The sequence below is a fragment of the Mandrillus leucophaeus genome, unplaced genomic scaffold, assembly GCF_000951045.1.
Source record: "Mandrillus leucophaeus isolate KB7577 unplaced genomic scaffold, Mleu.le_1.0 Scaffold241, whole genome shotgun sequence".
Taxonomy (NCBI): Eukaryota; Metazoa; Chordata; class Mammalia; order Primates; family Cercopithecidae; genus Mandrillus; species Mandrillus leucophaeus.
In genome coordinates, this window is record NW_012102488.1 from 2954103 (window position 1) to 2981024 (window position 26922).

At 40.2% G+C, this 26922-nt stretch overlaps 1 protein-coding gene across 1 annotated transcript in view; it reads left to right on the forward strand.

Moving 5' to 3' along the window:
• Positions 1-329: 329 nt before the first annotated feature.
• Positions 330-26922, forward strand: part of IREB2 (iron-responsive element binding protein 2) — a 63074-nt gene continuing 36481 nt past the window's right edge. The window contains exons 1-4 of the mRNA XM_011982707.1: positions 330-505; positions 1934-2023; positions 24298-24463; positions 26656-26793. Coding sequence (XP_011838097.1) covers positions 487-505; positions 1934-2023; positions 24298-24463; positions 26656-26793 — 413 coding nt within the window. The 5' untranslated portion in view covers positions 330-486. The remainder of the gene's footprint in view (positions 506-1933; positions 2024-24297; positions 24464-26655; positions 26794-26922) is intronic.

A 26922-nucleotide genomic window follows, 5' to 3' on the forward strand; every position in this document is an offset into this window, starting at 1 on the left:
GAAAGCAGTTCTCCTTGAGCTCTTTCTCCTAACAGTTCCGATTCTGACCCTGACTCCAACAGACACCTCGTGGGAACGCACACACCGCTCGAACTCACGACCCCAACAGAAAACTTAAGGCCACAACTAAGTAACGGATCGCTGCCAAGGCCAAACTAGCCACGCCAATGCCACCAACGGAGCCTCCCTAGCGCTCCGCCCCCGCTCGCGAGAACAGGGGCAACGGCGCGAGAAATCGCTTTCTGGTGAGCTCCGCCCCTTCTCTTTCTTTGTTTTCCTGTCCGACGATCTCGCGGGAGTTAGGCGACAAATCCCGCGAGCGCAGACCCGGGGCTGGCTCTGCGGCTCTCGCGATATTTGCGCGAGCCTGCTTCCTTCTTTCCTCCCTTGCCAGTCCGCCTGTCTTCCTCCCCCTCTTCCCTGCCCGGCCTCCCCCCTTCTTCCCCCGCTGGCCCCCTCCCCGCAGGGATAATATGGTCTCCGGCGATGGACGCCCCAAAAGCAGGTCAGTTTCGGGCCTCCGAGCTGGGTCTGGCAGTTGGAAACGCGCGCTGTCTAGGCGCCGAATTCCTTGCTTTTCTCGCCTGGAGTCGCTCGGCAGGCGCCCAGGCCCTCGGGGCTCGGGTTGTGCTCCCCTCAGGGCCTGCCTGCTGGGCCGCCCTGTGAGCCTAGGCCGCGGAAGCTGGGGCTCTGGGTCCTCACCCTCTTGCGCGACCCCCGCAGGGCGGGCCGCCCCACCGCTGGCCTTGACCAGCACCCCTCTCTCTTCGGTGGCCGCTGCCTGCTGCCAGCGACTTCCTGGCCCCCGTCAGCAACGCCAGGGGCAGGGAGAGGCCCACCATCTTCCCCTGCCCGCCCCCTCGTTGGCGAGCGATGAGGGCGGGGGCCTGCGTCTCCGTGTTCGGGTTTCACGCAGCTAGATGTTGATTCCACGGTCCAGCTTCAGGCCCCTCAATCTCTCTGTGCCTCTGGAAACCGAATCAGGGGCAGTCAAGGTTGAACATTGGTCAGTCAGTTCTCCGACCATTTATTGCAACGCTGTCTCCTCCCCCGTCCACCTCCCTCTACAAAAAAGAAAAGAAAAGAAAAAAAGACTATTTGTTCTGAAAATGGGCTGTGCTTATGTTTTCTCCTTTTGGATGAAAGCCTTAACAATGTTGAGGGTCCTGCCCACCCACCGCTATGAGTCTGCACAAAAGATCTGAAGGTTCTTTTCAACCTCAAGGCTGCCTCCCCGCCACTGCCCCCTAGAATGTTGGGAGCTGAGGCACATTCAAATGAGACCTCTGGATCTTTGACTTTGTAGTTCAGCTTCAATTCGTGCAAAACCAGAAGGACTTGTCTCTTTCGGGGAGAATATGCTAATTTCCTAGATATTCTGTTACTTTTCAGTACTACGCTCTGGTAAGGACTTAATTGAGAAGTTTTTTTGTTTTGGTTTATTGAATGCTCTGTAAAAATCCGTCTTTTGGTTTTTATTTTTAATCAGTCCCTCTAATGTTAATTGTGGAATTCACAAATTCCTGTCTCTGCAGTTTTCAAGACATGTCTTTCCAAAACGTCCCCGTGGATTATTTAAATCATTCTTATTGTCCCTTTCCAGGTTTCCTTCGTTACATTTCAGGAGTGAATTACTAGTTTTTACTTGACAAATTATGGTTTAGAGCTGTGCTGTCCAGTGTGGTGGATACTAGCCCTGTGTGACTTTAATCAAAATTAAATAAATTAAAAATTCAGTTCCTTAGGCACCGTAGCCACATTTCAGGTGCTCAATAGCCACACGTTGCTAATGACTACTTTACTGGACAGCTCAAACATAGAATATTTCTACCATTGCAGAAAATTCTATTGGATAAAGCTAGTTTCCCGGTATTTTCACTTGAATAAGATATTTTGTTGCTGCGTTTAATGAAAATATATATTTTTTTTTCAGGATACGCCTTTGAGTACCTTATTGAAACATTAAATGACAGTTCACATAAGAAGTTCTTTGATGTATCTAAACTTGGAGGCACCAAGTATGGTAATGTTGCTTTACATTTTCTTGGGTTTGTTTAGTCTCTAATGATGAAAATGCATTTGTCAAGCTGAGCTGAAGAAATTTTAAATGTATTTCCACCGTATTGTAACAGGTACACCTACACATACCTATACCATTTTAAATACTCCTCTTGAGACAACTTTTGTTCAGGGAAGATGTAGGCCCATACCTTAACTTCTCACTTAAAAATCTAAGTTAATTAAGGACTATTTTTTTTCCTCAAAGAAACCAATAATGCAGTTTTCAAGTTTTTGTGAAGACGGGGGGTCTTGCTATGTTGCCCAGGCTAGTCTTGAACCCCTGAGCTCAAATAATCCTCCCGCCTCTGCCTCCCTAAGTTTTGGGATTATACATGTAAGCTACTGCGCCTGGCCTAATGTGATTTTTAGAAGAACCTGACTGACTGATTATATTCTACACCAATTAAATGTATATTTTACTTTCTCTTTTCTTTTTTTTTTTTTTTTTTTTTTTTTTTGAGGCAGAGGAGCACAATGTCATGATAATAGCTCATACAGCCTTGAACTCCTGGGCTAAAGCAATCCTGCCTCAGCCTCCCAAGTAACAAGGCCTACAGGTGCGTGCCAACACACTTGGCTAATTTTTATATTTTTTGTAGTGATAGAGTCTTGCTGTGTTGCCCAGGCTAGTCTCAGATCTCAAGTGTTCCATCTGCCTCAGTCTCCCAAAGTATTGGGATTACAGGCATGAGCCACTATGCCTGGCCTGTTTTACTTTGTCAAATAAACAATGCCCACATCTGTTCTTTCTGCTGTCTGTTGAATAGGAATCACCAACAGGACCCATTGATTTGAGTTGTTCTGAAGTATTGGGCGTGATTTGCCCCAACCTCCACACCTACAGTTTTGGCAGGCATTCTCATTCACCTTATCAAGGTCAAACCTTTCTCTGTGGTCTCAGAAGAGTGAATGTGGGTGACCTATAGAGCATTGAATGGAAGTTTTGGCTTTACTGACAGTTGAGTAACTTTCTCAATTAGGCCAATAAAGAGACCTGTTTAGAAGACTGATTATTCTTTGTGAACTTTTCATGACAGTGACATGAAAAGGTAAATTGAATGCCACATCTGTTGCAGTCAGTTTTGGAAGGAGCTTTAACCTTTTTTTTTCTTGCATTATTTAATTAAGAAGATTGTTCTTTTGATTTTTCTGTAGATTTTGAGGAATTTAAATATTCTTGACTGCTGTGTGTAATAGGTTTTGTGTATTGTGAAATACAGCTATTTTGGGGTATCTTAGAGAATCCCCATTTTAGAATTAGGTTGTCATTTAAAAATAAACAGTTTCACAAAATGAGAGCAATATCCTTTACCTTGCATGTGTAGCTGCAGTGATTTGTGTTGATATGTTTGTTAAAGGAGGTTGATCATTTTCTTAATGATGTATGTCTTTCACATTAATTTTATCCCTTCACTGATGATGAGTTTGCATTAATTTTGAAAAGAAAACAGCTAGATTGATTGTTTACAAGAACAGTCGTTTTATTTCCCTTTTACTTCTCCAAAATAATCTAGTGATCCTGGCTTGGAAGGCTTTTAACCCAGATTTCGTAGTTTAATAAATTAAAGGAGCACATACGATGTTTTGAAAATTGAGTATAAATTCTGTGTATAATCTGTAGAATTGTGCTTACTTGAAGATGACCTATATTTCTCAAATTTAAGGAATCAGTAGGAAACTATCAAAAACAACTGTAAAATGCATTGAAAGGGAATGATTGATAATCTGAAAGTTAAATTTTCTCTGGGAAATAAGCTGTCATGGGAATTTGTACGTAACTGTACAGAGTACATGTGTACTTAACATAATTCCAGAATTACCAGTTTTTATAACCATGATAAATGCAATAATAGAATACCTGTGAATATAAATACTTTCAAAACAGAAAGTTGGTTTTTATTTATGTGGGGTCAATACCCTGGTTTTTATTTTATTTTATTTTACTTATTTTTTTGAGACAGGATCTTGGTCTGTCACCTAGGCTGGAGTGCAATGGTGTGATCTCAGCTCACTGCAGCCTCTGCCTCCTGAGTGCAAGCAATTCTCCTGCCTCAGCCTCCCAAGTAGCTGGGACTATAGGCGTACATCACTACACCCAGATAGTTGTAGAGACGGGGGTTTTACCATGTAGGTCAGGCTGGTCTCGAACTCCTGACCTCAAGTGATCCACCCACCTCAGCCTCCTAAAGTACTGAGATTATAGGAGTGAGCCACTGCGCCCAACCCCTCCTGGTTTTTCAATAGAGTGATTATTATGAGAGGTTATTAAGTAATAATTAAGTAATTTCCTAATAAGGAGTAAAATTTGAAGAATTGACTTTGAAAGAAAGGAACTTAGGAAGTATTTGGTTGTTTAGCCTTAGAACAAAAAATTCTTACTGCATTTTTGAAAGGAACAGATTGAATTGCCTTCTAGACATATCCCTACAAAAAGATATTGCTTTGGTAGTCACCAAGGTTCAGAGCCAGTCTTCTCTGCCTCCATTCCACATTTTGATGCCTGCTAGGTTGAGAATGACTGTTGTAATGAGTAACAATTAATGAAGGGAATGGATTCTATCCCTCATAAATGTTGCAGAGTAAAGATAGTTGAGAAACATTGTTCTGAGCTCCATGCTAACCGTATTAGGGATGCCTACAGCTGCAAGGAACTGAAAACTTGCTGTCCAATGACTTTAAGAAATAGGAGTTTATTTTTCTAATGTAACGAAGTGTGGAGATGGGCAGAATGGGGCTGTGCAGCACCAATCTCAGCAAGGATCTGGGCTCGTCCTTTCTTTCCATTTTGTTTTTATTCTTTTGGTTGCACCTCCAGGCATTATGTGTGTGTTCCAAGCAGCTGGAGGAACAAAACAAGAAGAAAAACCCTCTCCAGGGGCTTTTGCCTCTTTGGCCAAAGTGTCAGTGGCCACTCTTAGCTTCAAGAAGGCTGAAAGATGGAATAATCATGGTCTTCTATTATCCATGGGGGATATGTTCCAAGACACTCAGTAGACACCTGAAACTATAGATAGTACCAAACTGTGTATATACTGTTTGGTATATATATTTTTCCTATATGTACATATCTGTGATATAACTTAATTTATAAATTAGGAACAGTAGAGATTAACAATAACTGGTAATAGAACAGTTATGACAACGTACTGTAATAAAAGTTATATGAATATAGTCTTTCTCTTTCAAAATATCTTATCGTGCTGTTCTGCAGGTAACTGAAACCACAGAAAGCCATAGATAAGATGGGGTACTGTATTTTACCTTTACAGCTTTTACAATAGAGAAAGGAAAGGGAGAAGTGGTTGGGAGTGAGTGGTAAGTGAACCAGCCTAGTCTATCTGCGTTACCAACCTGATGCCTTCTCTTATTCTGACTTTAGATAGAGTTCAACACAGATTATTTGATTTCTGCTTTTTTACTGCTATTTTATCCTTTTGCTTCCCAAATTTATACTCAAGGTACCTCTATGGAAGTGGGCACATCTGAGACATTGATTACATTTTGATCTTATATCATTTTGCTTGTGCAGAATCTTTTTTTTTTTTTTGAGACAGAGGGAGGCTCGCTCTGTTACCTAGGCTGGAGTGCAGTGGCACGATCTTGGTTCACTGCCACCACCATCTCCAGGGTTCAAGTGATTCTCGTGCCTCAGCCTCCCAAGTAGCTGGGACTACAGGTGTGTGCCACCACATCCGGCTAATTTTTTATTTTTAGTAGAGATGGAGTTTTGCTATATTGACAAGGCTGGTCTCAAACTCCTGACCTCAAGCAGCCCTCCTGTTTTGGCCTCCCAAAGTGCTGGGATTACAGGCGTGAACCACTGCACTTAGCCGGTTGTGGGGAATCTCTTTAATATTCTGGAGCTAGCTGTGTGGCACTCCAATGCGCTGACTAGAAACATGTCAAAATCTAGGTAGTCTCAAAATGTAGATTTTGAGTAACTCTTAAAAAAGAAATTAAAAGATAGGGTCTCACTGTCACCCTGGCTGGAGTGCTGTGACATGATGATAGCTCACTGGAGCCGCGAACTCCTGAGCTCAAGAGATCCTCCCACCTCACCCTCTCGAGTAGCTGATTTGGGTGACTCTCGTAAGTAGATCTCTGAATTTGAAACTATTGCTATTTTTAGGGAGAGGAAAAATCAGTGTTGTCTCCATGTATGATGGAGGACAGTCAACACCAGATAATTAGAATGAACAGCATAGTGGAAACATGAATGACTATCTCGAATGAAGGGGAAGACAGTAGAGAGACTGGCCTAGCTGGAGTGAAAGGTAGTTTTAAGACAGTACCTGTTACTGGGCAACAGGGCCTCTGGTGGTGTAAAGCCCCCAGGCACCCTTCTTTATCTCAGGTCATCTCATTCACTCTTTTTTTTGTCCTTTCTGTCTGCTTGCTTTTTTAACCACAGTACTGCTTAGTCCTCCAGTAGAGCTGGGACTTAGTGTCCAAATCCTACCTTGCAGCCTTTGAAAGAAAATCCTGTATTTATTTAGGAGAGTTTTTATCATTTAGAAGAATCACAGAAAGACAAGAACATTGCAGATGGTACAGAAAGTCTCATTTTTATGTGTATACAAAAGTATATGTAAATATGCTACTTTTAATAAAAATAGAGTATATGTTGTAACCCTTTTTTTCACTTAATATATCATGAACATCTTTCCATGTCATTGAATACAGGTATCCCTTGCCATCTGAATCTATTTGGTTTCTCAGTCACAGAGCATGAGTTCAGGTAGAAAGGGATACCTGTACTTCTCTACAGCTTCTAATAGCTGCACGATATTGCCTGTATGAGTGCATTATGGTTTAGTTAACAGACCTTTGAATATTGAAGCTGATAGTAACTTTTCTCTATAAAGCTTTGCATGTGCTAATACTTACATTTTTGTGCAAACTTGTCATTATATAGAATTGTTGGGTTGAAAGTATGTTATTCCCTCCACCCCATCACACACTTTTATTTTTATACTTTTACTATTTTCTGTTGATTCCAGTCTTTTATTTTTTATTTTTTGAGACAGAGTCTTGCTCTGTTGCCCAGGCTGGAGTGCAGTGGCACAATCTCATTTCATTGCATCCTCCACCTTCTGGGTTCAAGTGATTCTTCTTCTCCAGCCTCTGGAGTAGCTGGGATTACAGGCCGATGCCATCACACCCTTCTTTTTTGGTATTTTTGGTAGAGACGGAGTTTCGACATGCTGGCCAGGCTGGTCTCGGAACTCCTGGCCTCCGGTGATCCACCTACCTTGGCCTCCTAAAGTGTTAAGATGACGGGCATGAGCCACTGCGCCCTGTCTGGTTCCAGTTTTTACCTTGGACTGTAAGGAACAAAAACTCACTCAAGTAAAAAATAGGTTGCAGTTTCCAGACATCCAAAGACAAAGGAAGAAAGCATAGTCAAGTTTCAGGGAACCAGAATTTCTAAGCCAGAGGCAGTGTTCTGTTTGTCACTTGAAGGCTGCCTGGTTTCCTTATTTTCTGTTTCTTTTTGAATATCCAGTCTTCCATCTCCACAGCTTACTTTACTTACTCATTTTTGTGTAATGCCCAATATAGCCACTGCTGACCATTCTTGTATGTTATGGCTGGATTACCAACCGGTTAAGACTGTACCTCTAGGTGACTCTTGTACTTGTTTTGTTTTTTTCCTCAGGGTCTTGCTCTGTTGTCCAGACGAGTGTAGTGGTTCAATCATGGCCCACTGCAGCCTGGACCTCCTGGGCTCAAGTGATCCTCCTGCCTTAGTCTCCCAAGTGGTTGGTACTACAGGCACATGCCACCATGCCTGGCTAAATTTTAAATGTTTTGTAGAGACAGGGTCTCCCTACGTTGCCTAGGCTGGTCTTGAATCCTGGCCTCAAGCAATCCTCCTGCCTCAGCTTCCGAAAGTGCTGGGATTACAGATGTTATCCGTTGTATCTGGCTTACCTGTTGTTTTAACCTATTTTGACTGCACTTGTCAGGAGTCTATTGCTGGTCCGGTTATCTTACTGGTAGAGACACAAATCTGGTCATCTTTTATGTGGACTCTTGAAAAGACTGAGTTGGGAAAGCAATGAAATAGTTTGCTTGTAATTTGTGCACATAGTACATAACTTTCCAAGGATTACCTTTACCTGACATTATCCTACTAGTCCATGTTCAGCCGTATATTTATCAACCCTCCACATTTCAACTTTGCTTTTATTGTCAATTTCTATTCTAGATTAGGCCCTTTTGGTTCCAAGGAACAGACACTAGCTCGAGTGAAGAAGGATTTATTGTAATGATACAGCACAGCACTCTCCAGGCCAATGAAATGTGGCTGTCTCTCAAGAAAATGGTGGTGGCCCAGAATTAAAAAAGTTCTTTATTATTTTCTCTGAGGAGCTTCAGATTTCTACCCTGTTCCACTCTTCTACTTCCTCCACTTCACTATAGACAATCCCCCTCTGCCCACTCACTTTGTACATGGCCTCAAATGGCAACCTCAGACCCTAGCTTACCTCTTAACACCTTTCCGGTTCAGTCTCTCTGTGTCCTGATTACACCTTTCTGATAGGTGAATCTAATCGCCCCAGTGTCTCCTTTCTCACAAGACTTTTGGTCATCAGCCTGCCAGGGGATTGGCTTTTGCTTCGCTGCTGTAACCAAGGAGGCCACAGGCCACTGAGAATGGTAGCAGTTTGATAGGCACCACGAAGGACAACTGTTGTATTATGTTAGCAAATAATGCCAGTTTACATGCTTACCAGTAGTGAATGAAAAGAATATGTGTTTCTGAACCTTGATCAATAGTAGATATTATTTTTCTTGTTGGCTCAATTTCTGTCGGTGAATGAAGTGAAGAAAAAAATGTTTTTTCTTCTACATTAAATTGGGGGGTTTATTGTGAAGATTTGAAGGAAATATGAAAATTGAGGGGATCTGATTGTGTGGTCAGATTAGACTTTTTGTTCCCTTCAGTAGGCTTGTGTAGAGCCCATGATTCTGACTGAGCTGATTTTCCCTATTTCTGCTTTCCTTTCTTTTTCTTTTCCTTTTTTTTTTTTTTTTTTTTTGAGATGGAGTCTCGCTCAGTCACCCAGGCTGGAGTGCAGTGGGGAGATCTCGGCTCCCTGCAACATCTGCCTCCCAGGTTCGAGCGATTCTCCTGCCTCAGCCTCCTGAGTAGCTGGGATTACAGGTGTGTGCCACCACACCTGGCTGATTTTGTATATTTAGTAGAGATGGGGTTTCACCATGTTGGCTAGGCTGGTCTCAAACTCCTGACCTCAGGTGATCCTCCTGCCTCAGCCTCCCAAAGTGCTGGGATTACAGGCGTGAGCCACCACTCCCGGCCTAATTTTTTTTAATCTTTTATAGAGATGGGAGTCTCCTGAACTCCTGACCTCAAGCAGTCTTCCTGCCTTGGCCTCCCAGAGTGCTAGGATTACAGGTGTGAGCCACCGTGCCCAGCTCATTATTCTGCTTTTCTTTTTCTCTTGGTTCCTCTTTGTTTCCATCTGTTTTCTGCCTTCTCCCTAAGTCAAGTTCAAGGTATCACAGAACGAGACTGAGGCAGCCTATTAGATGTGGCATTTGTGCTTGGCTATTCCCTATGCCACTGGCCAGACTCTAGATTGGTTGTCTGTTGGAAGGCTGGCTCCGGGTCCCAGCCATTCATGACAGGGTGGCAAGACTACCCAGAGCCCACCAGCAATTGGTGTAGAGAGAACTTTTTAGAAAGAGGGCTGTGGTATAGGCATTCTGAGGACCTGCCAGTACAGGTGAAAAAACAAAATCTTACGCAGGGATCTGTTTTGTTTTCTGCTTCCTCAGACTCTTGTCAATGGCAACGTATGTATGTATGTAAGTATGTGTTTATTTGAGACAGTCTTGCTCTGTCATCCCAGCTGGAGTGCAGTGGCATGATCTTGGCTCCCTGTGACCTCTGCCTTCCGAGTTGAAGTAACTCTTGTGTCTCTGCCACCCGAGTAGCTGGGATTACAGGTGCGCACCACCACGCTCGACTGATTTCTATATTTTTAGTAAAGATGCGGTTTCACCATGTTGGCCAGGCTGGTCTCGAGCTCCTGGCTCAAGTAATCTGCCCGCCTTGTCTTCCCAAAGTGCTGAGATTACAGCCATGAGCCACCGTGCTGGACCCAATGGCAATTTGTTTAAAAAGAGGGGAAAAAAAGGTCAGAGTTTGTTTATTTATTTGAAGAGACAAGGTCTTGTTCCGTGGAGGTCAGACTTTCTTTATTGGAAATCATCTCTATCCTGCCTGGTTCTGGTTAGAGACAGAAACACTTCTTTGCTTCTAGTCAGACATGGGCATGGGTGAGTCCTGTTGCCAGGCCTGATGTGATTACAGGGCCTTTTAGAAGGGCTTCCTAATCTTTTCTCCAGGCCCCTAGCCTTCAGCAGGGCTAGCTTTACCCTGTAGCTATGCTGGCTGGTTCCTGCTCTGGTCTTCTAGCCCCCCTTTCCCAGTCTGGACTCCAAAGATGCAATCGCTTTGGGGGCTTTTGGCAGGCTTAGAGAACCTGTGGCTTCAGTCTTTCCCCCTTCCTTCAGGCTGATGGGTTTCTCTGTTACATTTAGTTATCTAAAGCCTGCTTACTAGAGTACTGATATTCCTCATGGGTAATTTCTTCACTACTGCTTGAACTTGGAATTTTCCATTTTTACCAATAACAACACCCTTTTACTTCACTCTGCTGCTTCATGATAAGCAGGGAAGATAGTTTTAAATCTGCCGTGTGCAGATAATACAGATAAGGTTAAAAATCTAAGTAATATGCCTAAGGTCACAACATATCTTCTAGGTGAGGAAACTTAGCCTTAAACTCGTATCTTCTGATTTCAAGACCAACACCTTTTCTCTCCAACACCATACTATTTCCCAGTTTAGTAATGTCAGTAATAAAAAAAAAATTTTTTTAAGTATTTGTTGAGTATGTATTTATCCACTTCTATAAGCTCTGTTATACACTTGGCCAAGGTCCCACAACTAATTACCATTACCTACTAAGTGGTGGAACAGAAGCATGAACAAAAATCTTGATTCCAAAACCTATGCTTGTAAAAACCTATTACAGCAGGGATTGCAAGCTCATGCTTATAGGGACCAGAGAGGCAACATAAACAAGTGAAATGCTCTGCTGGGAATTGTGTGGCAAACAGGAAGGCACATGTCCTATATAGAGTAGGTGCTTACTAAGTTCCAGCAGAAGTATAAGGTTGTATTGTAAAGTGTTCTGATTGAAAGACCTGTGGTTTTTTAAATGTTGGCAGTTAAATTTAAAATGTGAAAACTCTGCAGAACAAGCAAAACATGTCTGCAGGCCAGCAGACATGAGACAGAGTTTGTGACCTCTCTACTGAGAGATACACTTTATTTTCTAATCTTTGCAGCAGCTATTTAGCCTTGAATAGTAGAATCTGCAGTCTTGGGAGCCTTGGTTTGCCTTTCATCAGATGCTTCCCATATACAATAGCAAACCTCAGCATTTTTTTTTTTTTCAGAGCCTGAACCACCTATTGGATCTTCTGCTAAGTAACTGATCAAAGGATATTTATTGTTACCAGATTATTTCAGAAGTGGGATAACATGAATTACTATACTTAACCAGTTTAAATTACCAGCATCCTGGTTCCTCCGTGGTGTTTTTAATTACCTGTCCTTAAAGGGTTAGCTTTGTGGATTCATAGAATTCTAGAAATTCCTAATTAGAAAAGGCAGATGTAATCTAGTCCATTTTTTTTTACTTGTTGCATGAGTCTCTCAACAATACCATTTAATTCATTCAGCTAATATTTATTGAGTACTTGTATATTTCTAGCAAATGAAAGATGGCTAAGATAGTATCTGTGCTAAAGAAAACACACGATTTAGTAATGGGGACATACAAGGAAAATATGCGTAAAGTACAGTACTATGTTGTAGCAATTTGGGTCTAGTCAGGAGATAGAAACCACATAATAGGTTGAACAGAGGAAACTTAATATACATAATTATTAACTATGATAAGAATAATTGTAATACAAAAAATTTGTATATAGTACTGTAGGGTTAAGGGAGAATACCCAAGGAAGGACAAACTTGGAAGAGGTTCAGAACTCACTGGAATAGGTGTGGGTTGGCTCACAGATAACAGAGAAGTATATTGGTTTTGGCCAGGTTGGAGCTGGTCTGGAGTTGCTGGGTAGGCAGTAGGCCACCCTCTGGAGTGCAGGCAGGGGATCTAATGATCAGGAACTAGTGGTGTGGGCATGCGTTGGGAAAACAGATGCTGGTAGGGGGCAAGAGCCCTTCAGAGCTCATAGGCCGTGTCGGAGCTTGCAGAAGGAGTGACGGCTCAATATGTGACCTTCGAGGCAGCTTACAGATGGAGTCCACATGCTGTCAGAGCAGCAGGCCTTCTTTACGAGAGTGCCTCAGTCCAGGTACTGGCACAGACAGGAGGCCTTCAGAGCGTACAGCTATATAGGGACTCCGGCTCCCATGTTGAGAGGGCTGTGGTGATATTAACACATTTGTATGTATTTGTATATGTGTGGGGGGGTGTGTGGTGTGTGTGTTTTAATATACAGTGTAATGGTGTCCACATTTGGAAGTTCTGCATAACTTGATGAACTCTTATTTCTCAAAGACCAACAATGTAATGAGCAGACTGGTAGAAGCTTATTTCATTCAAATATTGCTCTGTTGCCCAGGCTGGAGTGCAGTGGCACAGTCTCAGCTCACTGCAACCTCCACCTCCTAGGTTCAAGTGATTCTTCTGCCTCCGCCTCCCGAGTAGCTGCAATTACAGGTGCCTACCCACCACGCCTGGCTAATTTTTTTGTATTTTTAGTAGTGACAGGGTTTTACCGTGTTGACTAGGCTGGTCCTAACCTCAGATGATCCACTCACCTCGGCCTCCCAAAGTGCTGGGATTACAGGTATGAGCCACCGTGCTCAGCCTTCATTCACTTTTGAGAAACTTTTTGCCAAATATACACATTTGAGTAACCATAATTTGTCAGTTCCTTCAAGTGAAAAACTGTTCTTTGAAAAAAAAGGCTTAATTTTAGCTTGCAACTCAATCATACAAGAGTTTTTCTGCAGGCAACTGGTGTACTTTGGTATTGAGTAGAAATGTTGTATAAATATATTTCATTTTTGTCACACAGAATATTAAGACTTGACCTCAGCAGTTGAGATTTAGTAAAATTAAGTTTTTCTGCTTCTTAGGGACATTTTTAAGTGAAACTGGTATTTTGTGTGATAATAAACAATACAAGTACTACAGGTTGAGTATCCCTAATCTGAAAATCTGAAATCTGAAACTTTCTGAGCACCGACGCTCAGAGGAAATGCTCATTGGAGCACTCTAGATTTTTTTTTTTCTTCTTCTTTTAAGATGGGGTTTCACTCTAGTCTCCCAGGCTGGAGTGCAATGGCACAGTCTTGGCTCACTGCAGCCTCTGCCTCCGGGGTTCAAGCGATTCTCCTGCCTCAGCCTCCCTAGTAGCTGGAACTACAGGCGTGAGCCATTGCACCTGACAGGGTTTCACCATGTTGGTCAGGCTGGTCTCAAACTCCTGACCTTAGGTGATCCACTCACCTCGACCTCCCAAAGTGCTGGGATTACAGGAGTAAGCCACCGCACCTGCTGGATTTTGGATTTTTGGATTAGGGATACTCAACCTGTAGTACAGTTTGGTGCTCCTGCTTTGAGTCCTGCTAAGGCATCAGCAGTTTAGGACCACATTTTGAAAATCACAGTATGGTGTTGGAGGCACCCCCTGAGGAACCTAAGCGAGAGATGATGTAGTGGTGGTTTGGACTAGATTTAATGGTGATATTGATAGAAGACAAAAAGATGTGGGAGAGAGGCATTGAGGAAGATGCCTCATTGTTTTGGCATAAACATCTGGAAGGATGGTGGTGCTATTTACTGCTCTAGGAAATGGAAGATGAGGTGATGATAAGGGGAAGGGGCAGAAGGGAAGTCACTGACTTCAAGTTTAGGTACTAGTGAATTTGGGAACATACCAGTATTAACGTAAACATGTTCAGGAGGAATCGGGCATGTGGTTTTGGAGCTTAGAAGACAGACTTGGACTACAGAAAGTATTTTGGAATTGTTAGTGTAGATGTAGTGATAATTGAAGCCATAGGGGCAGTTGTACTCCCTGGAGGAAACAGTGTAGAGTAAGAAAAAAAGTGAGTCTCAATATGAACTCTGAGGAACTCCTACATTTAAAGATCAGATAAAGGAGTAGAGGTTAAAAAGGAAAATAGGGCTACCTAGAAGTGTTAAGAACTATAAAGGCTTGACATGGTGACTCACGCCTGTAATCTCAGCACTTTGGGAGGCTGAGGCGGGAGGATCTCTTGAGCCCAGGAGTTAGAGACCCGCCTGGGCAACATAGACCTCTATCTCTATTTTTAAAAAATGAAAAAGAACTGTAGAGGATCTAAAATTTTACCTTCCTCGAAAGTTAACAAATTAACCTGACGTAATTTCCTGTGTGTTGGCAGGAGGCACCTGACTCCTGGATCCAAGACAATGGATTTTACTCACAGCAAAGCATTATCCTTATTACCAGTATTTATGTTGGTTTCCCAAGCTCCAGTTTCTACAGGGTAATGTTGAAGAAGGCCAGGTAACACCTGCACACACAGGGGTTGTGTTACAGGAAAGGAACTGTGGCTTAGGAAACCTAAGTGTTTTATAATGGGTAGTAAGCATGCCTGCTCTTTGCTCCAGAGCGAGACGCTATGGTGTATTTGAAGACTATTCACTATATAGACATCTCTGAAAAAGTAGTCTGGAACAAAGGCAGTCATTGCCTCTGTTCACAAGTCTTGAAGAAATGTGAGATGGGAGACATGGAAAATTGCCTTCCAACAGTATGTTAGAAAGAAAACTGGAAGATGGTGCTGTGGAATCCAGTAGAAAGAGTGTTTCAAAAAGGAGTTAATTAATAACTCTGTTGAATATAGCTACAAGGCTGTTGGGACTTTAGCTAGACCTGTTTCATTTGTGTTTAAGGATAGAAATCATATAGATTAGGGCTAAGGTGAATGGAAGGTAGAAAAGTGGGCACTGAAAATATAGAGAATTTGAAGAAAGCAGTACTTTTGTTGTCAGTTGGGGCTAAGAGCTGTTTAAATGTTGATGGGAAGAAACCAACTGAATTGGAAACCAGTTTGCAAAAAAAGGAGAGAGGAAATGATGACTCTTGGGTCCTAAAATGGTTAATGGAAATAGGATGCAAAACTCCTATAGAGAAGTTATCATTTAGTAGGAGGAAGAAGTCTGCAGCTCCCTTAACTGGTGAAAGGGTGAATTCAGAGGCAGCGAGGCTTGTGGGTATAGTAGGAGGAAGTTGAGAGGTAACTGTTAGTTTCTGTTTATCAGTGGGGTAGGAAGTGGGGGTAGGTCCTGTGGAAGATAGAGATTAAATTTTAAGGAGAGTGGATGAAGATAAGAGTTAATTGATGTGGAGTGTGGGAAAATAAGCAGATCAGAGAAACATTAGGATTTCTGGGTGAATAGTGAAGACCTGATTGAAGTTATAATCATGTATTTACATGGGTACTAGTTTCTCTGCGTTGATGTTTTAGGAATTTTTTCCTCATTGTTCTTCCTCAACATAAAACTTAAAACCACAACAAATTACCATTCATACCTATTAGAATGGGTACTGTATAAAAGACAGACAATGACGAATGTTGGGGAGGATATGGAGAGATGGGAAGCCTCATACACTGCTAGTGGGAATGTAAAATAGTGTAGCCACTTTGGGAAACAATTTGGCAGTTTGTTAAAAAGTTAAACATAAATTTACCATGAGGCCCAGCAATTTCATTCCTAAGTATCTATCCAAGAAAAATGAAAACGTTTATTACAGAAAGATTTTCAAATGATCTTAGCAGCATTATTCATCGCTGAGAGTTGAAACCAACCTAAATGTCCTGCAGTGGGTGAATGAATAGGCAAAACTTTGGTATACAATGGAATACTATTCAGCAGTAAAAAGAAATTGACTATAGATACCTGCTACAATGTGGATGAACTGTAAAAAGCAGGCTCAGTGAAAAAAATACAGACTTAAGAGACTTTATTTTATGATTGCATTCATATGAAATGCACAGGAAAGGCAAAGAATAGATTGGTGGTTTCTTGGGTTAGAGAGGAGGGGGAGAGGGATTAACAGTAAATAGGCATGAGAGATCTGTTGAGATGATGAAAATGTTCTAAAACTGATCTATGATGTTGATTGTACAGCTTGGTAAACAACGTTACAAAAATCACTAAATCATACACTTGGAAAGGATGAATTATAGTTTTAAAAAAGAGAGAATAGTTCTTAAGCAGGGAGGTGATATGGAGTGGACCAACTGCGGGGGTGGGGTGAAAAAAGAACAGGATTGGTGTTTTCTTGAGCAAATGGGGTAAAAGAACAAAGAGGATTAATGTAGGGTTTGGGGATGAGAGATTGAACCACATTGACCCTAACTGCATAAGTAAGGAAAGCGTGGATAGGCTGGTGCCTATGAATAAGGAGAAAGTCCTCACAGTGTTGAAGAACAGGTGTGGTAAGAGTGGGGATCAGAGAGGTTCTGAAGTTTAGGGAACTTGCAAGATGGTATAGTTGGAGCATAAGAGCATATGTAGAGGTGAGATGGCGAGAGAAGGGAGGAAGAAAGGGAATAAATGGGCCTTCCTGAACTTTGTACCTGTTTGAAAGTGGGGATGTAGAATTAATATTGTTGAAAAAGCAAACCAAGGTTGGACATGGTGTCTCCTGCCTTTAATCCCAGCACTTTGGAAGGCCAAGGCTGGAGGATTGCTTGAGGCCAGAAGTTGGGAGGCCAACCTGGGCAACACTGGGAGATCCCATCTCTATTAAAAAGAAAAAAACCGGAGCATGTGTTCATTTTTCACATCTGCTAGTTTACTCTCTTGTTGTAACTCTTCTACTGGAATATCTACCTGTAGGTTTAATTTAAGGGTTAAATGGAATAATTTATATAAAGTACCTCTGTATCTGCCCCTTAGTCTTAAACAAACAACTGCAGATGTTATTGTTGGAAAAGTTGAGGAAGAAAAGCATATTTGTTGTCTATCGCATAACAGATTAAACCAAAAGCAACAATAAACATTTATGACAGTCACAATTTCTGTAGGTCGGGAATTTGCAGTGGCTTAGTCGAATAGTCGTGGCCCAAGGCCTCACTCACATGGCTGACAGGCTGGCGCTTCCTGATGATGGAGAGGCTTCAGTTCTTTTCCATATGGGCCTCTCCTCAGTGCTGCTCAATAGTCTCATAATAGGCTGCTGACTTTTCACCGAGTAATCTAAGAGAGGAAGGCTGAAGCCAAAATACTTTTATAGCCCAGCTTTGGAAGACACACTCTGTCATCTCTGCCATACTCTATTGAGTCAGACAAGCAGAACTGATTTCAGTACAGATTATATGAGAGCATGACTATCAGAAGGCAAGTATTACTGGTATCATCTTGGAGATTGGCTACCACAGGGAGAAATAAGACATTTTGTTTTTTTTTTCAGAGAGAGTGGTATATTTATTCATTTACATCTTCCCTGGCAGTAGGTCTCTAGTCTTTACTTTTGCAAATTTAGACAAATTTGAGATTGTTGGTGCTTCTTCATGACAAAATGTTGAGTTAACATTTGTGGGGCCGGGTGTGGTGGCTTATGCCTGTAATCCCAGTACTTTGGGAGGCCAAGGTGGGAGGATTGCTTGAGCCCAGGAGTTTGAGAACTCCCTGGGCAACATGGCGAAACCTCATCTCTACAAAAAAAAAAAAAAAAATTACACAAATAAGCTGGGCATAGTGGTGTATGCCTGTAGCTCAGCTACTCTGAAGGCTGAGGTGAGAGGATTGCCTGAGCCCAGGAGGTCAAGGGCGCAGTGAGTCATGATCGTGCCACTGCACTCTAGCTTGGGCAACAGAGCAAGGCCTTGTCTCAAAAAAATAAAATACATTTGTGATTAGTGTTTTCTCATAGCACTCTTATTTGCTAATTGCTTTTTAATTCTTGAATAAGAATTTTTTAAAACCCTACTTGTTTAATTATAACTAAAACAGTAGCCTTTTGCCCTGTCCCCAATTTCTACTCCCCAGAGAATACTATTTTCAATTCCCTTGACTGTTTCTTCTGGTAATTTCCTCCATGTTGTTAAATTGCCCTTCTTATACTACTGTTTCTTGATTTTCCAGTCTTAGACTTTAGTAGTTTTGTACTGTGAAAATGGTAATTTGGCACTTCTTCTGTGTATTTATGCAACTCATAATTTTTGGTGGAGTCAGTGTTCAGCATTTATGTTATTGTGACTATAAATGTTCTTAGTCCGTGTAGTAAATGATGATTGTATCTTATTTCTCATATAACTTTGTATTTTTTCTGGGATTAATGGATTGCCTTTTTTTGTTTGCTTAGTATTCTAGATTGTTATGAATAAATCATCTCTAAACTCTCCAAAAGAAATAAATTCCTCCTCTTGGTATAATCATGTAATCTATGGGTTATTTTTTTTTCTTCTGTTGGTGACATCCTATCTGGACTTCATCTTCTGGTCCATCTGGGACTGACTGCATTGTAGCTTGCATAGCCGTTGTCGTAGAAGAGTCTGCTCTCTCTTTGTTTTGGAGAGTTTCTAAGATTTAGTGGTTTTCTATTTTTTGTTTGCCTTCTGGTTTTATAGAGCATGTCCTCCACTAGCTTCCTAAGAAAGGATGCCTGAGAAATACATTTTTGAGACCTTGCTTGATTGATCGTTTTCCTGTGTAAAAATTTCTTGGTTGGAAATTGTTTTCATTTGGAATTTTGAAGGCATTGTTCCATTGTCTGCTAGCTTTTAACACTCCTCCTAAGAAATCCCAGGCAATCCTGATTTCGTAAACTTTGTTTCTGCTTACTTTTCCCCCGTGTAGACATTTATAAATTTCAGCTCTCTCTCCTCTGTTCTGCTCAATCCATTACTAGTCATCCATCCAGTAATACTCTGTTTTTCAAAATTTTGTTGACTTTGCCTCTCCCTGTCACTTTTTTTTCTAGTGGGTTTATAACTTTTACAAACAAAAAATATTCCTGAGATTGTTTTTCCATAATAATTATCTAAATAAAAGGTTAATCTTGTATATAATTTCTGTGATAATATTTTCCTTCTCATTATCTCCAAATGTTCTATTAAAAAAAATTTTACCCTGTAATTCCCCTTGGCTTGGGGGACTTTTTATGTTTCTGATTGAAGTAAAGATGGAAACTAATACTGGTTAAATGCCAACTATTTATTGTACTTTGAGAGCTTTACATGTACCAACTGGATAGATGAGGTAGGAAAGATATTCTTCACATCTCTGTTAGGTAGCTGATAGAGCCATTTTAGTAAGAAAATGTATTAACTTAGTCACTTTCCAGAGGTCATACCTGTAGTAAATACAGGCTTTTAATCTAGTATTCAAAAAGGATACTGTAGTCCTTTTTCTACTTTACATACAGTTTTATGAGTCTGTGTGTGTGAAAATTTTCAAATATGAAAGTAGGGAGATATACAACACTGAGAGTGAACCCTAATGTAAACTGGAGTTGGGGTGATTGTGATATGTTGATATAGGTTCATCAATTGTAAAAAATGTACAGCTCTAGTGGGGAATGTTGATAGTGTGGGAGGCTACGTATGTGTGGGGGTAGCGGGGAATATGGGAAGTCTCTATATCTTCCTCTCAGTTTTGCTGTGAACCTACAACTGCTCTAAAAAAAATTAAGCCTATCATTATGTTGGCCAGGCTAGTCTCAAACTCCTAACTTCAAATGATCCTCCAGCCTCGCCTCCCAAAGGATTACATGCTAGGATTACAAGCATAAGCCACCGCTCCCAGCTGGTCATCACACTTTCGCAGAGGTGCCTTCACCACTCGCCCCATCTAAGGGTGTTATCTTCTGTCCTGAACCCTACTCACTTCCCTCATAGCACCTTCTACTGTTTCTAAATATTTGTTTGTTTACTTGTTTATGGTCCGAATCTCCCAGTAGGCTCCAGCTTCATAAGAGCAGATACCACATCTCATTTGTTCACCTAGTGCTGGAACATACTAGAAAAGTGAATAAATATATTCATTTTGTAGTTATTTTTTGAGACAGGGTCTCACACCCATTGCCCAGGCTGGAGTGCAGTGGCAGGATCAGCCTTGACTTCCCATGCTCAGGTGATTCTCCTGTCTCAGCCTCCCAAGTTGCTGGAGCCATACCCGCGCGCCAGGACACCTGGCTAGTTTTTTGTATTTTTAGCAGAGATGGGGTTTCCACCATGTTGACCAGGCTAGTCTTGATCTCCTGAACTCAAGCAATCCTCCCTCCTTGGCCTTTCAAAGTGCAGGGATTACAGGTGTACACCACCATACCTGGCCAATAAGTATATTCTTAATCAGGAAAAAAAAGTAGGGTGAGAATAGTCTTATAACCCACCACATAATTGTCAGCCATTTATCAGCATTTTGCCAATTTTTTGTTTCATATATTTCACTGTTTTTTAGCCTGTATTCTTCCATATACGTAGCTGATGTATAAAAGGACTTTTAAAAAATCACAGTGCCATTGTTATTCCTAACAAAATTAAGTAATCCCTTAATATAATCGGTTTTTTTTTTTTCTGGAGACACAGTCTCACTCTGTTGCCCAGGCTGGAGTGCAGTGGCAAGGTCTCCGCTCAGTGTAGAATCCGCTTCCCGGGTTCAAGCAATTCTTGAGCCTCAGTCTCCTGAATACCTTGGATTACAGGCACATGCCACCATGCCTGGCTCATTTTTGTATTTTTAGTAGAGATGGGGTTTCGCCATGTTGGTCAGGCTGGTCTGTAACTCTTGACCTCAAGTGATCCACCTGCCTTGGCCTCCTGAAATGTTGATATTACAGGCGGTGAGCCGCTGAGCCCGTCCACTTAATAAAATCTAAAACTGAGTTCATATTCAGATTTTTCTGGTTGTCTCAAAAATATATTTTTACATTTGGTTCGATGAAACAGTATCCAAATAGGGCCAACACATAGTATTTGGTTGTTATGTCTTTTAAGTCTCTTTTAATCTGTAATAGTCCTCGTCTCCTCTTTTTTCATGCCATTTTTGTGTTGAAAAACCTAGGTTCTTTATTCTATAGAATGTCCCACATTCTAGACTTGGCTGATAGCTTCTTTGGGGTTTCATACTTTCCTACTATCCCCCATGTTTCCGGTTAACTGGGAGTTAGAGCTAGAGGTTTAATTAGATTCAGGTTTATTTACGTCCTTGTTTTTGCAAGAACACTTCTTAGTTGGTACATGTAGTTTTTGTTTCATCAGGAGGCAAATAATATCTCTGATCTCTTACTTTTGGTGATGCTAAGTGGGTATGAGTGTTATCAGCTTGCAAGTTCCCCATCCACATAAATCCTAATGATTTTAGCGCCTATTTGTGACCATTATCTAGATCCATTATTTCATTAGGTGTTGCACATTGGTGATCTTTCAAATTACATCATTTCTTCCACATTTACTAGCTGTAATTCTTCTATAACAAAGTACTTTTCTCTATTTGGTTACCTGAAGTAAGGAAAGATAATGTTAACTATTGATTTTCCCCCTTTGTCAGTTTTCAGAGTAATGAGTTGATGCCCTAGCAACTTTCATTGGTGATCAATGAAAGGTTTTTTAAGAGTCATTATGAACTAAGGGCTATTTATATATTTGATGTATTTTGGTGAATTATAGTTATTACTCATTTTGATGCTCAAATTGACCCATTAGTGTCCCTATTAGTCTTTGATAACTTCTTTGGTTTCAGACACTGGATATCCCAGGGTCATTTTGTACAAATCCTTCTCCAGACTAGAATCAGTCATTTCTCTGAAAAAGTGTTGTGTTGTGTGTGTTTAGGAAATAGTGTTTAGAAAAAACAAACAGTTATTAGGGGTTTGTTACTGTTGGGTTGTTGTTATTCTGGGCATTTTCAGTGACAGAGCTAGGATATACCTTTTTTTAGGAAGAGAAAAACATAAGTTCATATCCATGTTTATAATTGAAGTGTAAGGACTTTTTTTTTCTTTAACTTGGCTACTGTGACTTTTTTCCCCAGATTTTAAAAATAAGCTTCATTAAAAAAAAAAAGTAACGTGCGCTATTGGAAACTGAAAAACACAAGAAATGAGGAACAAAGTCATCCACAATCATAAGCAGTTTGACATGCCCTTCTAGGTCTTGTGTGTGTATATATACATGACATCCAATTTTATGTGATTGAGATCATACAGTATGTATCATGCTTTTTCACATATCATGAACTGTTAGTTGAGAACCCCAAAGCTACCTTCTGCCCTTCAGCTGCCAACCTATTGAATAAGCCCTGATATACACTACCTAGGTGGTTTAACAGTTCTATGTTCAAGATGCATCTTTTCTATCAATTATACCAAGATATTTACAAATTGGCTAACTCACTAGCTCTGCTTTTTATCATACATTGTCACCTCAGGACATCTATAAAGCTTAGATGTTGCAAAATAAAGATTGAACTTTGTTCACAATAAACAGATGCTTTACCAAAAATGCACATAGAGACCTATGATTAATATCTAAAACCTGTCCTCTGGGTATAGAGACACTGGCAAAGAGCCTCACCCTTCACCCCTTTTCCCTCTTCTATCATTTCAGTGACTAAGTACAGTACTGTATCTAGCTCTAAGAGGTAGGTTAACAAATACCACTCCCTTTTTTAGGTCTTCCTAAAAAAGGGATGTTTAAAAATGGATTATTTTACTGCCTTTACTTTTAACATACTTTGAGCATTAGGAGTTTTGTATACTTTAAACACAACAGTATTAACTAAATTACATATATAGAACAATGGTTAGACGATCTGAACTAATGTAACTCAACAGACACAGAAGTCTTCTCTCTGTATACTTCCTCCTCCTCACCCCCCTCCACCCCACCCAGTGAACAGTTAGCATATTCTCCAAGACTTCAGGTTTAACAATTTCATTCCCAAAATGCAAACGCTCCTGTGAAATAACAAAAAAAAAACTTCATGTTACTTTAGCTGTCATTAGCTACTGTGATTTTAAACTTATATGCTCTTGAAACCATAGTAACAAAAAGTACTTTTTTGCCTGCTGCTTGTTACACAAATCACAGTCTCTGAATAGCAGCACTAATGACTGAATATACTTTTCTTTCTTGTGATTCTTTTTGTACTTAGTACCAAGAAGGTACTCCCAATAAGGAAGTAAGTGGAAATGCTGTGTGAGATATATGCGTAGTTTTTTCGTTTATCCTTTCATTGTTTCTTTTTATTAAAATACACATGCTAATGTATTTTTAAAATTATATTTCTCATAATACACATTTGATGATCTTATGTTTAATTATTTTAAAATAATATATTATGGGTATATTTTTAAACTCTCTTTCTTACAGGAAAGTTAGCATACTATAAACACTGTTCTGCCCTGCTTTTTCTCTTAATGATATATTCTGGAGCTCACTGTTTATCAGCATGTAACTTCACTCCCTTAGACAGCTGCATGGTAATCCATTGTGTGAATTACAGTGATTTATTCAACTAACCCCATATTAATTCAGTCTTCTCTTTAAATCGTAAGGAAACACTTTTGTGTGGCACAATCTGGTGTGAGAATTTAATATGATTGAAAATTTAAAAATATTGAAATCACTTTCTCAGTTGTGTCCTTAAAGTAATTAAGACTGAATCAAAGTTTTTGTGAAATGAATTTTACTCACTCAGGCATTCCAGTTTACTTTTAAACTCAGTCATTTTTGTTGGAAATAATTTAAATTTATTAAAGACTTTATACAATTTAATCATTTTCTTTTTGCCATACTAGGGGATGTCTACATTATTGAATTCAATTCTGATATTCTGTGCTTTTTAGTTTTTCTGTGAATTCCTTGAATGTCAAGTATTTGTCATGGTTGCAGTATGATATTCCTAAATTAATGCAACTCTTGTATGAAGGTTTTTATCTCTGCTTTTTTCAGGGCTTTGAGGTTATGTACAGGAAAGTCAGTTACAAAACACCTGATGTTAACATGAACGATGTTATACTCTAGTTTGTTAGACTAAAAATGAACTGTTTAAATTGAGAAACCTGCATTTTTGTCTTTATCTAACTTTTTGCTGTGGCATTTTAAAAATAATATATAGGTATGATTGTTTGCTTGTTAATCGTAATATTTTATTGAATCAGATGTTCTGCCTTATTCAATACGGGTCTTGTTGGAAGCTGCTGTACGAAATTGTGATGGCTTTTTAATGAAGAAGGAAGATGTTATGAACATTTTAGACTGGAAAACCAAACAAAGCAATGTTGAAGTGCCCTTTTTCCCTGCCCGTGTTCTTCTTCAAGATTTTACGTAAGTAATGGGTTTATTTTTCATAAATGAACTCTTAGAGTGTGTTTCCTTTTTAAAATTGAGACTCTTGGCTGGGTGTGGTTGTTGATACCTGTAATCCCAGCACTTTGGGAGGCCAAGGCAGGAAGATCACTTGAACCCAGGAGTTTGCAATCAGTGTGGGTAACATAGTGAGACCCTGTCTGTACAAAAAAAAAATTTAAAAATTAGCTGAATATAGTAGTGCATGCCTGTAGTCCTAGCTACTCTGGAAACTAAGGCGAAAGGATTAGTTGAGCCCAGGAGGTTGAGGCTGCAGTGAGCTGTGATCCCACCACTGCACTCCAGCCTGGGTGACAGTGAAAGACCCTGTCTCTAAAAATAGAAAAAAAATTAAAATTCAGACTCCCTGATGGATGGCTCTGTTTTTTTGTTTTGTTTTGTTTTTTTAATTTTAAGGTTAGTTTATAAACTTAAAAATTTTGCCCTTTCTAAACTGAAGCAATTCATTAAAAATTAGGCACCTGTTTTGTATACCATTTATTCAAAAACTGCTTTTGCTTAACTACCTTCTTATGATCTCTATGTAACCAATAGGTTTCTCAAACTTAACATATTGAAAACTTGATTTTATTTTGAGGTAGAGCCTCACTCTGTCACCTAGGCCAGAGTGCAGTAATGCAGTCATAGTTCACTGCAGCCTCAACCTCCTGGGCTCAAGCGATCCTCCTGTCTCTGCCTCCCAAAGCTCTGGGATTACAGGCATGAGCCACTATACCCAGCCATCAAAACTTGATTTTTTGATTGTCTGTCTCAACTCACCTATTTCTTTCTAAGTCTTTTCTGTTATAGTAAATGTCACCATACGCTCCCATTTGTTTAGGCTTCAAATCTAGGAGTTAGCCTTGATTTTTCTCTTTCTTTAATACCCTCTAACCAGTCTGTCAGCAAGCTCTGTCAGTGCTACCTTTGAAATATATCTTGTGTCCAATTATTTCTTTCCACCTCTATCACTGTCATTGTGGTTCTAGTCCCATTCTCTCTTAACCTGGACTATAACTGCAATAGTCTCTTAACTGGTATCCTTGCTGTCACACTTGCAATCAATAGTCTGTTCTTTACACAGAAGATGGAGTGACTTGGTTACAAATGTTAAGTCATATTATCCCTCCATATACCAGCTGGCTTCCATCACACTTAAAACAAAATCCAGAGCCTTTACCATACTCTGAAAGATTTTGCCTGATCTGGGTGTCCAGGGATTATTTATTGGAAGAGTTAACCTTGAGCTGAGTTTTGAAAGAGGCATAGGGGTTAGCTAGAACATCCTCTTCACCCACCCACTCAAATCTGGTTTGTGTGCCACAGCTCTTTGTAACCTATGTATGCTGCCATTACAGTACTTGCGATACATAGCCGCATAAGAAATAAATGGTATTTCTTACACCATTTATTCAGAAACTGCTTTTGCTTAACTACCTGCTTATGACTTCCACATAGCCAATAGGTTTCTCAAACTTAACATATTGAAAACTTGATCTTATTTTGAGATACAGTCAACACTCTGTCACCTAGGCTGGACTGCAGTGACGTGATCATAGTTCACTACAGCATCGACCTCCTGGCCTCAAGCTGTTAATTTATGCAGCTATTATAGTACTTACGGTAGTATTCTGTAATCATTATCTTCCCTAAAGTTTTTTTGAGAGCCAGAACTATGTCTGACTTGGCCTTGTACCATTGGTGTCTAGCACACTGAAGGCATTTGATAATGCTTGTTATATATTTGGCTGGATAGATGGGTGGATGAATGTAAAATGGCAAAAGCTACTGTGGATAGCTTTGGGGTAACATGAAGGCACTAGGCAGAAGGGGGTGGAACTAGGAAAAGGGGAGGGTGCATCAAAAAAAATACATGGCGAAAGAGAGTTTCACAGGCAGTTTCCTTGAAGTTCACTTATGCCTCCAAAAATTCTCTCTTATTATTTTTGGCACATTTGCCCAAGTAATTCAGTCCTTAGATAATGTTTAATGTTAATTCCCATTAAACCAGGATACTCCTAAATTTAGATAATAACTACATTATGAAAAATGAATGTAAACTAGACAGGGATACTTTTAAAATGTGAAAATGAAAAAGTTTATATTGATCATTTATTAAGCATGTATAAAAAACAATTTGGACTATAATTTGACCATTCTTTATTTTTTAGTGGAATACCGGCAATGGTGGATTTTGCTGCTATGAGGGAGGCAGTGAAAACTCTTGGAGGTGATCCTAAGAAAGTCCATCCTGCTTGTCCAACAGATCTTACAGTTGACCATTCTTTACAAATTGACTTCAGTAAATGGTACGTCAATACAGATATTTATAGACAGCCATGCAAGTTAACTGACTGGAAATGTGTCGTGTGGAGGAAAAGGAATAGAGATAATTTATGGCAGAGAAAAGTATGCTAAATTTAGTATTGGCTAGTATA